The following is a 14,911-nucleotide window of genomic DNA, read 5'->3' as shown; positions in this document are numbered from 1 at the left end:
GTGCGAACGAAAGTTTTTCAATTCTGCGTTCTTCACTTTTTCAATGCATTCAACGTAAGTTAAAGTTCGGTGTAGGTTGCTATGAATACTTTCGTCGCATTTTTGCCAGGTTTGCTTCTACAAGAGTGGTATTTTTAAAGTTGAATCCACGCTTTACACCCGACAACAGTAAGCCGAAGTAACAAGCCTCTGTTTTCCGGCATTCATGCGCCTTTCTGTTGAGGATGAAGTGTTGTTCAGCCACCTTTCCCTCTAGCTACTTAATAAACTCTATGATACAACCGTCACCCTGAAATCAAACATCAAACGAGTGCGACTAGTTCCTCCAAGCTCCTGGCTCAGAAGGAACTAAGAAAGCCAAGGCACTGTGCGGTTCCGCTAGGATGGAGAGCGATACCTGCTTGGGCAGCTTGGTATACATATTAGGCTTTTTTTTTTACTTAACACTCCAGATGTAGGAAAAAAAGATAACTTTTGAATTAGGTTGGTCACCGGTCACGTTGTCAAAGATTAAATAGTATCCTTGTGTAACAGCGGTACTTGTCATTGCGATGGAAGCATGATCGACTAGGGGTGTAATTAAATCAACCATAACTTTAGCAGTGTTAGACGCAACTGGATAAAGCTATTGATTTTTTGTTGCGCCTTTACTTACTGTTGTTGTACTAAAACTGATTGATGTCCTTTTACTAAAACCACCGCTGTGGCTCAGTCGTCATGGCACTCAGCTGCTAAGCCAAAAAACGCTGGTTCGATCCCGACAGCGGCGGTCGAATTTCGATGGAGGCGAAATTCTAGGGGCCCGTGTACTCTGCGATGTCCGTGCACATTAAAGAACCCTAGGTGGTCGAAATTTCCGGAGCCGTGAGGCTGAGTCGCTTTGGGACGTTAAGACTTCGTAAACCATATGCATGACTCTGGAATTTTTTTTTTATAGTTGTACTGCCGCAGTTCGACTACTTTTTGCGCGGTTAAGGTTTTCCTGCGTCTCGTTACATTGTAGAGAACTTACGGGGTCGCACCGGAGCACCAGAACAAGTGGTCCAGCGTGGCAGGCTTCTCGAACCGAACAGTCCATCATGCCGTGCTTGCGCTCCTAGCTCGCACCGTTCAACGTCATTTATTTCTTTCGCCGGCTGCGAACGCCGATCTTAGCGCCTCCATTTTACAGCGTCGCTGTACGCTACATCATCGTGAACACCTTTGGTTGCTTCATCTTTCTGATCTCAGTATTGTTCTCTGGCCTAAGCGGCACTGTTTCGCTGCTTCAGTCTACCAATTAGGCGTGGAGGCTACCTGTTACTGATCATTATGCTGACAGGCGAAAAACAATGGTGCACTGAACAATGTATCCATTAGGAAATTTCAGCGGGCTTCACCTAATTATGAGGACTGTTTCTGAACGTTAGTACGAGTACATACTGTAGTTATTTTACACTGTGACAATAATGTTCATAATTTCGAGCATACGAAATCTATTTGTGTTTGAATAAGCACTAACATAAACAAGTGTGCCACGTCTTGTGTACTTAAGGTAACAAGCCTGGCCTCTCTCGAAGAAAATATAGTCATGTTGCCAGCATTTTAATAAACTTAGCTTAGAAACACTCTTGTGAAAACACTTTGTTGGCAGTGCACTGTTTGCTCTCTTCTCGTGCTTAACTGATTTATATTGATCTATTTTTTGAATTTATCAAGTACATTGCGGACAAACAATTCTTCTTCGCTTTTTAATTAATCTCATATATTTACTCTTGCACAATCAGTTCCATGACTGGAACTGGGGCATTGAGTTCCTTGAACTCATGCCTCATGAGTTCGCTGTAAAGGCGTCAACGGACTTTTGCTGCTTAAGCAGTCAATGTGAAATTTCGACACATGTTCACTGCATTCAAGAAGATTTTTTTTTTCACTAAAATATGACAAGCTCCTTCTGTTTGTGTGTACTTTTCATTTACTTGGCTCCTCGTTGCGGAGCACTTTTCCTGGTCCGCGTGATTCATATCCTCGTTCTGATAATCTAATAGATGACTGCAAACACGTTACTACTGCAAATACAAAAGTATATTCGCGGTAAGTGTGTGCCGAAAAGCGCATGCGTAAATAAATGTAGGTCGATTCTGAAGAGCAGTTGCTCAGGATAGAAACGAGGCAGTAGAGACGAACTTGCACTAGTTGTCTTGCAATACACGAAGGCCGACAAACAGTGAGCATTACACAGTTTATTTCTAGATACCCAAACCAGGTTGCTGCAGGAAAACTGAGATATTTCTGCTAATTCTGTTCATACAGGATATTTAGCTAGTATTCTGATTTTGAGCTCATTCCAGTGCGTGCATATATCGTGACTAAAAGGCATCGATTCAGTACTGCGTATTAGGAACATATGGGCTGCTTTCATGTTTTGAAGCAAGAAAATGGGTTGAAATATTTTATGAGGGCGTACTCTTCGAATAAAAACAGGTGGCCCCATGCAAAATACCACTGGAAGGCACAAACCAGGAGAGGCTTGTTTGTGCAAGTACTTTGTGATTCCGGACGCAAAGTTGCGTTTGAGGGTGTAATCCTGATGCATATACCAGACGTTTCACGGAAGATGTCCGACAGTTTTTTAAAAAGGGCTTTTTAAAGAGCACTTTTTTCTCCAACGCAGTGAAGAGAAGCCTGGATATCGTCGTGATTTTAATCTACGACTATTTCAGTGTATTAAATGATAGGACGAAAAGACTTTGAATCCTTCACCTAGAGGCTTCATTGATTCGAATTCTTGAATAACCTCAAATTCTAAAAAAAGACACTTCAGCTTCCCTTTGAGCAGCATTGTTGCAGAGCGTGCTGGAATTCAAGTTACCTTCGCATGCGTTATTGCGATGCACAGGATATCCTATAGGATGAGCACCTATTTGACGTTGTTGTCTGTCTTGTCGTCCCTGATTCCTCGTGCGTGACGAATGTTTCGCTACTCCAGCTGCGAAACGCAAATGACAGGAAGCAAAATGACACGGTAATCGAAGTCGGCTGTCGAGCACTTAGAAGCGACGGACCCGGTCAATCCCGCCGTAGGAAAGCCCTACGGCGCCGGAACAGTCGTCACCCACTCCGGGGAGAGTGCTAGGCCTCCGGGCTGCCTGCCCGTCGAGCCTCGAGTCACGGAGTCGGCCGACATCCACTGCGGCGAATGCTGCCCCGGGCAGATAGGCGAACTTGCAGGCCTCCATGTCCTCGCAGTCAAGCTCGTCCCGTGGTGACCACTTTCGCCTCTTGCGGTGTCTCCCCGCCACTGCGACGCCGAGCCAGATCAGGAAGCAGCACGCCTGGAGCAGGCCGCAGAGGCGGAAGACGGCATCGTACGAACCCCAGTGGTCCCGGAAGTAGCCTGGAAAAATTAATTAGAGCTTAACATGTAATATCAAGAAGAAACGGTGAAACGGGGAGAAACTGTGGGAGCAATAGACAAGATGGCGCAATCGCCAACCGAATCGACGATATCAAAAGGCTTATTAAATATGCCACCAAAGAAAGTGAACAAGATTTTGAGGACGAACCTCAGTCTGCTTAGCCAACGTTTCAAGACGGGAAATTGTCTTCGATCGTTTTCGACAAGTCCTATTGTTGAAAAGTTGGCTAAGCAAATTGAGGCCTCCGTCTCAACCCTTGTACACTTTATTTTGTGCTGTGAAGAACCACATTTTCCTGCTGTTTTTCTACCATATTACATACGGAGAATTTATGTAAATAATGAATTGAAATTTTGAACTAGCGCTATAATACAGCATTAGCTGAGTTTAATTCAGCGGGTATGAAAATAAAACAGGGGTACATACGGAAAAGAGTACAGTCACTTAATATACGTAAACAATTCTAGAATACTTTATAATGTTTTGTGGAATATGATAAAGAAAAAATCTGTTTATTGTATTAGTAACCTCATGCTATTCTTTTACAGCGCCATTTCCTGATGAAATGGCCCCTAGACGTTCTTTGCAAGTGATATAATAAGCGGGACCACACATCAAGACTAATGAGCCCGTGACTGCTCGTAACAATCTGCATTGGTGAGCTTCACAATCTTGCGTCAAGAGTAAAGAAAACGCTGTCGACCGTCACAGGAACTTGCATATCCGCGACGACTATATGATAAACGCGCGTGTGGTTGTCGCTGAATTTTTCTTTGTTGTGAGCGCAAGTTCACAAACTAAACACTCTTCGTCTGCCTTCCCGCAACATTACCGTTACCACCAGATTACATTTAGTGGAGTCGCTTGGTATGGCTGGAGTTCAGGTTAAGAGCATTAGTTCCGCCCGCGACGGACAACAGCAAACCAGCTGCGACCAACGTGGCAAAGCCCACAAGCTCGACCACTATGTGTGAGGGTGCACGTCTGTCTGCTGGCGTGGAAGGTGTCTCAAACTTCTTCGCCAATATTAGGACCGTGCAAGACACCGCAGTTTAGCGCGATTTTGATCACGTAATCGTTGTCGGTGAAGTGCCGTCTTCTGTGCCCCACCCAAGTTTCGGTTTCGTTGCCCTGCGGCCTGTACTATCATCATTAGGACTTCTCTCTCTTCTCTGGAACCCATACGCTGTACTGGAAATAAAGAGTCTACCCCGAGGTGTAATCTGTACATGTTACTCGCTCTGTCCGGAAACCGAACACCACATGATAGCAGCAACAGCACTGGAGAGGTCTTCGTCAGCACATTACTTGACGCTTTGCCAAAGATTGTTGGTGCTGTGGTGCTCCGAGGCAGTGGTACGCACGTTGGCCTTCGACACAGAGGGTGTTTAGAAGCATGTCGTACGACGCCTGGCCAGTAGCTCGTCGCTTCCAACGGCTTAAAAAAAATTCGCGAATACCAGCTTCCGTTGCTGTCAATGTACTTCTGGTCCGCTTGGAGTAGGCAGGAACGGTGGGGACGGCGAAAGCGTTCTAACATAAATGATTCCGTAAGCACGGTTATTGGAACGCGAACTTCGCTGAAGGCCTGGTCGCCATTCTGTGGTGTCCGCTCTCCGGACGGATGGAACGAACAGGCGCAGCTGTTTATCTCTGGCCATGTTTTCAGCAGTTAACGTGGGCTCCAAAAAAGAGAGAGTAGTGCTGATGATGGTAGCACAGACAATAGGGAAAACGAAACCGAAACTTGGGCGGTATACAACATCATCTTATCCAGTGGAAGTTTTTGCAGGTTTCGAAATGAGGTTATACTCGTATCTGGCGCCAGGCTTAAGCATCTGCCAAGCTTGCTTGCTGTTCAGACGTAGTGTGAGGTAAGGATGGGAAGGACGCACTAGGATAATCAGTGCTCGATCTAGGTTAGCGGCACACAATACCGAAGCGAGCCATCTTTCCCGCTAACGATCACTATAGGGGAGACCCATTCCAACGCGTTCACGGGTTGCATTACCTCTGCGACTGCAGACGGAGCAGTTCCTCGAAAACCTGCCCTCGTAGAGTACGGGGCAAGCAAATTACTTGAGGAGAAACCGGCGGCACGGGCGAGTGACACTGGATGTGGTGCACATAGCTGTTTACAAGCCCGTGATTCATCGTGAAGAGGTGCGAAAACTGGTCCCCGAGCTCGGCGTAGGGCTAGGAAGACTAGTCTGCCTGTGTGACAGTGCTGCAGCTCGGCGTTGAACCGATTATGTTTATGCCCACGCTGCGGATGGTGTCGAGCCCGAGCACAGACGTGCCTTTGGTCGTGTTGTGGAACAGCACACCGGTCATGTCTTCGCCGTGAGTTATTTCGGCAAAAAATCATACGACGCTGGTTATCTGTTCCCCTAAGTAGTTGTGGAGGGTGACAGCAGGCATGCACTTCGCACAAGCATCCGCGAAGGATTCGCGGTAATGATCGTCGCTCAGCAGATAGACTGTAGCACCAGCGTCAACAATTAGAGAGAAGGGTCTAGGTCCTATCATACCCTTAGCAGAAATTTCGGTTGCATGCCCGTAGCGACGTCTTTTATTATAAATAGGTATCCAGCTTGCTTTTAACTTATTTAAAACTTTTTTCCTATCCCTCTTTATTTCGTTTTTGTGAGGCAGCCAGCCTGAAAGGAGCGGTGACGAAGAAGGACGTTGTCAAAAAGAAGGCGCTGACCTTCAAGTAGAATTTATAAAGGCATGGGTGTGACAAAGTGCTAGTTAACAAAATTGTATAAAAAGAAGGGATTACGCCACGCGCGAAAGTCCGCACGAATACTTCGATGTATGTTTACCTCATAATAACTGTGCACCAAAAACTGAGAAAAGCCCAGAGTGGCGAAGCCGGGACGGCATGCGGGATCAATGCCCATTGCCGTACGGGAATGTGCCTTCCTCGATATTCGCTCGATTGCTAGTCAGTGTGCCCGAGAATTTTTTATCGTACGGCCGTTAATATACATCTCTAACAAACTTTCCAATATATAGCATAGAGGAAGGAATTTTCCAAATACCCGGGTTTAAACTTACGTTTTTTAGGTGCGCAGCTGGGAGCCTGTATTACTTCTCAAACAGCTCGGCTCTCACTTCAAAGCTGTGGATGTTTCAAAGAGGCTCTTCTACTTCCGTCATCACTAGCCTCACTATGATCACCGCAGTGCAAAGGCCACTCCCATATCTCTCCTACTGAACTTGTCTTCTGCACGCTACGGCCACCCTAACCCCGCAAAATTTCTAATCTAATCCGTCCACCTAACTGTCTTCCCCCTGCTACGCTTGCCTTATCTTGGAATTCTGTCCGTCACTCTTAATGACCATCAATTAGTAAATTGTGCCGATCACTGCGAAGCGACAACGTCGTGGCAGAAAAGCAATGCGTAAAAAAGGGAAACGCAGCCAAGAGACAAAAGAGCAGTATGTACGCCACATGAACAGCAAAAAAAAAAAAAAACAGAAGAGTTGGCCACGTCGTTGATAGAGAAAGGTCAGAAGCGGCGAAAACAGGTTCACGGAGCAATTGGCACGATAACGCCAGGACGAAGTGATAGGAGGCCAGAGCTTCGGCCCCGGCGAAGCGGAAGTATGAACACTTTCTCCAGCGGCGGCCGAGAGCAGAACAGCGAGGAAACATTTTATCTTACAGAATGGCGCCTCTAACATGCAGTGCAGCCAAGCCTTCAACACTCTCGGAAATTCGGCCCTTCAGCAAGCCTGACCGATGAACGAAGGTTCTCTTGAAGCTGACATTGATGGCTTAGCGCCCGTCCTGAGTGACGGCACAAAAGAGTAGCTCAACCAGATGAGTGCGTAGGGGTTTCGCTGGGGACAGTACTTGCATTCCGCGTTAGTATTCGTGCAGTGAAGGAGTCCAGGCGCAGAACCAATAAGTTCTCCATTTTTTCAAGCGTGCTCTAAGAGATTGGCCTACTGCTTAGCGTTTAAAAAAAACAACGCTTGTATTACATGAATTCATGAATGATTCTCAGAATGCAAAAATTCACGAACGATTTCCTTCTTTTGAGTGAATGAAATAAATATTTCAGTGTACAGAATTCGTAGGGAATTCATGTTCTTTTTGTTTTACATTGCATACCGCTCATATATCCTGTTAAGGGATTCTCTGCACCATATTGGTAGAGGGGAGTCTTCAAAGAAGAATATAGAGGAGCTTTGTTTCGCACGTATAAAAAATCAGCCAGGAGTCACCCTGCAGTGTCAGATTACTTAAGCCTAAATAAGGGGAGCCTTTTCATTCATTAAGTAGGTGCTATCTTATTTAGTCGAAAATGTTTTGTGACGTAACGCCTCTTAGTTGTGTTCCAGCTGCTCGCTTCAGAAGTACAAATGTGCTCAGTTGAGTATATCTAATCTTTGCGGGCGAGTGTATTTCTTTAAGAACCTTCAGTGTCCAAGAGGCGTTAAAAATTTACCCCTGTATTCTTTTATCGATGACAATTAATCGCAAAATTCTCCACCTTCTCTAAGCCCGATATGAACTTTAAAATGCGAACCAGTTTTTGGCCACTACGGGCCGTCATTATTCCCCCTCACGAGCGAAACAATAGTCCTTTTATCTCACGCGAGTTTCCGTCACCCTAATACCAAAAAACAGGATGGGTCACATCTGTTCGTTCGGTGGTGTGTTTATACAGAATCTGATACTCGGTCGTTTATAGAATACCCGAAGTGCCACCACCATAAAACTGGATGCGTGTATTGTTTCGTAAACTGCAAACCAAACTCTGAACCACAGCACCGGTGCGTGTAACGCTCGAATCGATAAGAGCGAAAAAGCTAATTTTGGACATCCTGCCGAAAACAAAAGGTGCACGACTGCGTGAAGTGTCAGTAAATTTTAAAGTGGAAAGACTAGCTAGTTGGTCTTGGTACGTAGAATTCATTTTTTCAGTGCAACAAACACAGGACGAACGCTCCCCTGCGTGTTCTCCTTCTTCGTCCTGTGTTTGTTGCGCTGAAAAAATGCATTCTAAGTGCATTTTTGCTTCCATCCTTCGCAGGTGCGCGGTTAGCAGAGGTTGGTTAGTACCCCCGCGACCAGTTGACCTTGATCCCACGTGCTGAAAGAGCTTCAACGTTCGTCATTGTCGTGTTAGCCGCCTGGCGCGCACATGTTCCGTTCCGTCTGCCGTGAGGTCTGAAGTTCCATCGCTCATTTTGCTGCCGTCAGTCTCACTTCTAGCATTTTGCTCAATGTGGGAGCTGATGAGCAGCCAAGACACTTTCTTGTGCTTTCTTAATGACCCGAGGACTTGCATATTCAACACCTTCGCTTTGTGATGGGAACGGGATGATTCGGGGTAGCAGGAGTCCGCTGTACAAATGAACCTAGGGAGCAGTCATTGAAAACACATTGTTTGAACTGTTTTTGAACTGTTTGAACTTGTTAGAACATTTTTCAGGTTTCAGAATAAAATAAAAAAGAAGGAAATTATAACAAAGCAGTTCGCAGTCTCTCGCCACAGAGTGTTGGGTGGCCGATGCACTGGGTTTGGACTCTGTAAGAGGATAGCTACGGTGGTAGTCTTTCCGTGGTTCGTTGAAACGTGTACTCATTTTGGTGTGCGCTTTGCCGCAAAAGCCGCCTTAGAACCCCGCCTTTACATTGGACGGAGCAAAAATGCACACGCCTCTTAGGGAAACGGCGACGCTTCTCGACAGATGTAGCAAGATTGTTCTCTGATATCGTCACTCCTATGGGCGGTTGTAGCAATGGAAGCAGTAGTTGTGGGTGGTTTCACGACATAGGCATATAATAGGCAAACTCAAGGTCATGATGAAAACGATTTAGTTATTAAGAGTACGTCTTATGGCTCATAGACTAAGACTTAGAACTTATATAATTTGAAGACTTGAAGAAATTTCAAAACGCAAGTGGCTGGTTTAACCTATTCTCCGAGATATATAGTTAAAGAGTTTGGATGCCGCACTGTAAACAAGAAAAATAACAGTCTCGTTTGGGAGATAGAGATAGAAACCTTTTAATGAAAAGCAGAGAATTTAGCCGGCGTTGAAAAATCGCTGGCATGCTACTCTGCACAGGGAAGGGAATTTCGGAGAAAAAGATGGAAGGAGAGCAGTGCAGAAAAGGCAAAATAAAAGAAAATGAAAACGGTTTGCGATACCATTTCGAACAAACGAACAGTCCGCTTTGTGACGACTGCGGCTCGAGCGAAACTGTGGAACATATCCTGCCGAGTGTCCTGCGTATGCTGACGAGCGTGTGCACTGTGAATATTGCATGGAGGAGCTCTCCGCAGTGCCTCTAACAATTAACAGTGTTTTAGGTCCCTTAGCGTGCTTTAGGCATGCAATTAACTTTTTGTTTCCCTATCTAAATAACACTGAGCATGTAGAAAAGCTCTAATTTCACCGTGCATTTTACCGGCACTCCTTCCCGCAGTGAGCTTTGTTAGCCCATTTTTCGGACTAGGCGCTTCATCACTGCGTACGTAACATCACTACTCGCCGATGCCCCATAATACGCTTTGATGGCCGCATTTCATCGTCTAGTTTGAGAAAAGTGACTAATTGCTTAATAAGCATGCACGGCGAAGCAAGGTTTCAGCATGAATTTTAAATCCATGCTGAACTGATTAGGTCGTTTTTCTTCGTGATGTGGTTGTGAAATGAGTTTATATTAAACTGAAAAGACACACCGACACTGTTCACTGCTGGCCTAATCAAAGTTATAGTAATCAGTTTATGTCCAATGGTTGCTGTTGCAAGCATGAATTAATAAACACGATCTTTCTGCCCGCCCCCAATACACTGCATAAGTGTTCGCTTTACAAGGTCTGTAGGGATAGGTAGTTCCTGTGGTAATGCTATCACGTTGCAAAAGGTTTCTTGCGTCCTTCTTAATGTACGGTATTTTCTGTTGAAGTATCGCACTTTAATGAGCCTTCATTAGTGAGTTTCAGACTCTTCGATAGAGACATAGCTAATCATTCAAATAGAACGTAATATTTTTTTTTGTTTTATATATTCGGCAGCTCATAGTGCACCCGAATGGCATGTCATTCTGTTGTAAAAATATACAGTACTAAGGGAGTAATTACTCATTACCATCTCCCCCAAGTGCAAGACAGGACTACAATGGAAATGGGAAGGATGGGGTGGTCAAAGACCAATTTCGAAAACATTTCATTAATGTGAAAGCTGATCGGAAACTGCGGCGTACACGGAGGCAATGGAGATCGACGACAGCACCTCACGCATACGAGGTTGATGCCCTGACCCCTCCCGTAACCTAGGGTAACGTGAACTGACCTTGTAAATTTGCCGTATGGCTGCGCTTGAGTGGATGCTAATGGGTAATGATTCCATTATTTAAAATCTACTGCTCTTTATATTGGAGGATTCTCCTTATAATTGGACTACCGCTAAAAATATTAAAATATTACTCCCAACTGCCTCACCGACACTACGAGAGGTGCCATCAAGAGATAATCTGTCTCAAAAGCATACATGTATGCAGTATAGACCATTTCATCTAGGGCGCCGCCATTTTGGGGAGGTGGCGCCGTCTATGTTCTGTTCGTGTCGCTACCGCCATGCTGGTATGCGCGCGCGCATTTGTGCTGCGCCCGCGGTGCAGTACGGCGGCGTCGCAAAGTGGCGTTTCGGAGCTACTGATTTTTTTTGTGTGTGTGCGTGTGTGCCAGAAAAGCGCCTGGGTGACGGGAAAATCTTTTCGAGCAAGACTGGCGCCGTTTGGTTTAGTTATGGCCGGAACTTCATGGGATTATGGGGCAGGAGGCACTTCTACCGTCGTTCCGACGAAGGCAAACAAAATTTGTTTACGAGTAGTTTGTTTGTTCTAGTGCACAGCAACAGTCGCACTGCTATCTACGACGGCGGTCGAAGAAGCGACACAGGCAGCCGCCAAGCTTCTTTTATGCTATCTGATTGAATTCGATGGACTACGATTACCGCCAGCATAATAAAGTCACTTCATGAATGTTTACGTTAGCCGCACTTCACGTGCGCAGACGCGAACTATATTGTTGGACCCCTCACGGTGATGAATTTCTTTCGTGAAAGCTGGCCCGTATACACTTCACCATTTCAGGCAGGTACTACAGTGCACTTCTCAGCGAGATACGCGTCGTGCCAGATTCAGGCGTCTGATGCCTAGTGTCCTCTCTGCGTTTCAGCTGGTTATCACTTCGAGATAAGTGCTCGCCTACGAGCAGGTCTAGGTGGTAGGTGCGAGAATGTTTACTAAGCCAGAGCGTGCAGGCACCGAACGAAAACACTGTCTACGCTAATCGACATCGCGTATGTCGCTGTTAATTGCTTGCTTGGGGGCTTGACCACCGAGCGAGCGCTGCCTCGCCACTTTTTTTCGCGTACGTGTCCACTCTTCACTCGTCGAAAGAAAAGTGTTGCGGCCCTAAATAAATGTCCGCACTAAACAGAGAAAGTTAGATGAGAGGTTGCATGAGTATTTGCCACGCTGCAGTAGAAATTCGCCACGCCACCCGCAGCTCGACTGTGCTTTGGTGAGCAAGCGCGTTTGCGGTCGTCGTTAAGCACGCTACGCGTCTTCACACAAGTTTTGCAGACTTTGTTATCTTGACGACTGGTGCAGTGAGCACGCTCTGCTTCTGCCAAGGCCCGGTTGTTCGCGGTAACAACACTGCTGCAACAACATTGCTTACTCGGCAGTGCTGTAATATCGGATATAAGTTGCTGTCATATTTAGCATGCAACAAGAACTTTGGAGAGGTCTTTTTTCTTCTTATCTGAGCTATCTACTCCCATTGCTATGATTTTGATGACCTTCATACTTGTCTACAGGTCACAAGCTGTACAGGCATCCAAGTGTTGTCACTGACTGAAGTGGCCAAACGTCCGGATGCCACACATTATTTTTTATTTGCTAGAGAAGAAAGCCTGTGACATCAAGGAGGCACAAAATCCTCTGTTAACGCTAGCCAGCCAAAGACATCGCTCGTCTTTATCTGACGGAAAGCGATGCAGATGGAACAGGTCGCAGCCGCACTGACGCCGCGGCTGTTGATGCTGTGCACATGGCTCTGCGGATAGTTTTTTCCGCTTGCGATAGTTGTTGGTGCCACCAAAAACAGCGCAGTGGTATCCTGATCACCTCGGGTCTCGATTCATGTTCACAGGCAGCGTCAAAACACGTAAAATCTGTTTTCTCGGGCAAAAGACAGCAGGACACGAACGTCACGCAGCGCGTACCTCGCCGCCCGCACAAACCAGGAGGAGAGGAGGAGCAGAAGCGGCGGCGCGCGAGCGCCGGTTCGAGGCTATTTTCCTCCTCGCGCCGAAAACGGTCTATAGTCACCATAGGGCTCTGGAACTTCCAAAGAAGTATTCCGTACTACTCATTGAGAACTGATTTATTTATTTTTGTAGTGGTAATTTACCCGCCGTATGGGACTCAGACCCAGTTCAGCGATCAGCTCGCAGAAAAACTGAAGATCTGAAGATAAAGAAGTTTGCGGTGATAAGGCGGCCGCACCTGGCACAGCACAGCGTTAATTAGAGAGGTTTGGGAGAGGCCTTTGTCCTGCAGTGAGCGTCGTCAGGCAGAAGATGATGATGAATAATGCCTTACCATGAGGCCCTAAAGAACAAATTGCATTGTGAGATAATTAGCAATACGTGTGTAAATCAGTGAAAACGAGAAAAGAGGACTACATCTTTAAAAGAAGCAGTTGCTATAACCGTTTGTTTGGTAATATATGTATTTATATATATTTAATATTGTGACGAGAATGGAGCTCAGTGTGAGAAAACTACCGGAGGCACTTAAGTATGCTTATGTGCTATGAATGCATTGCGCATAGTGCTGCTTCCCTTGGTGCGTTTGTATAACTGAGCTCGCGTTGGCCACCAAACCGCAAACCATTCGGAGCTCCGTGGTTAATTCCCATATATGCAAATTAGTAACTCTCTAGTTAATATTCATAAATGGCGGCGAGCCTTCATACCCATACCACCGTCTACCACAGCCACAGCTACCGTCGACCACAGCCACAGTCTACATCAACTGTTTTTTTACATACATACATACATACATATTTATTTTGTCATATTTACACATGGAAGTATGTGTGCCCGCGGAAGCGCAAGACAGGGCGCTTGTGGGCGGGCCATGGCAATCAAACAAAGTGCAGACTCAGTACAGACAAAATTACATGGCTTGCAATATAAAAGAGAGAAAAAAAAGAAAAAAAACATATATTGATAGGAACAACAATCACACTTGTACACACTGAAAAAGTAGGTTAAATACATAGATTATGAGGATGCAACAACAACAACAAAAAAAGCACCCGTGCTTCATAACACATATCAACAAGATCTGAGTGTTTCGAGCCATGATGTCAGTGTACCGTTTTTAAGGTTCTAGACGTAACTAGCCAGGATTTTACTTGTGATTTGACCTCTTTGATAGTCTGCAATGATAGTATTTTTGTTGGAAGCTGGTTAAAAAGGAAGGGGATGTAGAACATTCGGCACCTTTTTCCATAGTGTGTATATATCTTGGGAAGTTTAAACGGCTCTACTTTTCTTAGCATTTTAGGTTTGTTCACAGGAAGCTTAAAGTTATTAGAAAAGTAGTTTCTACTAATTACTACATGTGTAAATAAATCTTTAATGAAGTACACATCAGCTGCAATCATTCTTTCAACACTATCTAAGGTCACCTTAGACGTGCCATACAAAATGTTTGCGGAAATTCTGTGTAGTAATCTATCGATTTGGTTCCTTCTAGACAACGCACATGAGCCATAAACAGTGACACCATACCTTAATATAGACTCTCCTATAGCCTTAAACACAAGCTGACGCAACCTAACAGAAGTATTGAATTTCATTCTGTAAAGGTGCATAGAAGTAACACGGAGTCGTTTGATGAGATGCTCAACATGAGCAGACCAAGACATGTTGGCGTCGAGATGAATGCCTAGATATTTCACTCTTTCAGACAAGGGCAGTGAAACACATTGACATCTAGGGCAGAAAGTACCGTGCACAATAACAGATTCCTTTAATATGACCTTTTTGTGCGGATTTCTAAAACAAACCAGAGCCGTTTTCTGCTTGTTAATGTAAATCTGGTTACCTGAAAACCAATCACACACTTTTTTAGCATCCGTTTGTAGCAGCTCTGCAGCCCTGTTGTACGACTCATTCGGAACAAGGAGCGCTGTGTCATCAGCGTACTGGTAAAGTACCGAATTCAGTCTAAGGTATGCCAAGTCATTTACATAAATATTGAAAAGGAAAGGTCCTAAAACGGAGCCTTGTGGCACGCCATATAGAAGAGGTTTGAAGTCGCTGAAATTATCTTTGACTCGCACAACCTGAACACGATTTGAAAGGTGGTTTGAGAAAAACATGAGGTAAGGTCCGCGAAATCCAATGTTCTCTAATTTCTGCAACAGAATGCCGTGGTCCACTGTGTCGAAAGCTTTGGT

The 14,911-nt window shown here is 45.3% G+C and overlaps 1 protein-coding gene across 1 annotated transcript in view; it reads right to left on the bottom strand.

The window, feature by feature from the left end:
• Positions 1-2,247: 2,247 nt before the first annotated feature.
• Positions 2,248-14,911, bottom strand: part of LOC149361177 (monocarboxylate transporter 14-like) — a 100,759-nt gene continuing 88,095 nt past the window's right edge. Inside the window, exon 5 of the mRNA XM_089569460.1 lies at positions 2,248-3,376. Within this exon, the coding sequence (XP_089425586.1) occupies positions 3,030-3,376 (347 nt within the window). The 3' untranslated portion in view covers positions 2,248-3,029. The remainder of the gene's footprint in view (positions 3,377-14,911) is intronic.

Source organism: Amblyomma mixtum, chromosome 2 (assembly GCF_055824585.1).
Source record: "Amblyomma mixtum isolate Tamu chromosome 2, ASM5582458v1, whole genome shotgun sequence".
Classification (NCBI taxonomy): Eukaryota; Metazoa; Arthropoda; class Arachnida; order Ixodida; family Ixodidae; genus Amblyomma; species Amblyomma mixtum.
Note: the sequence above shows the minus strand (reverse complement) of the source record. Positions and strands in the feature narration are given on the sequence as shown.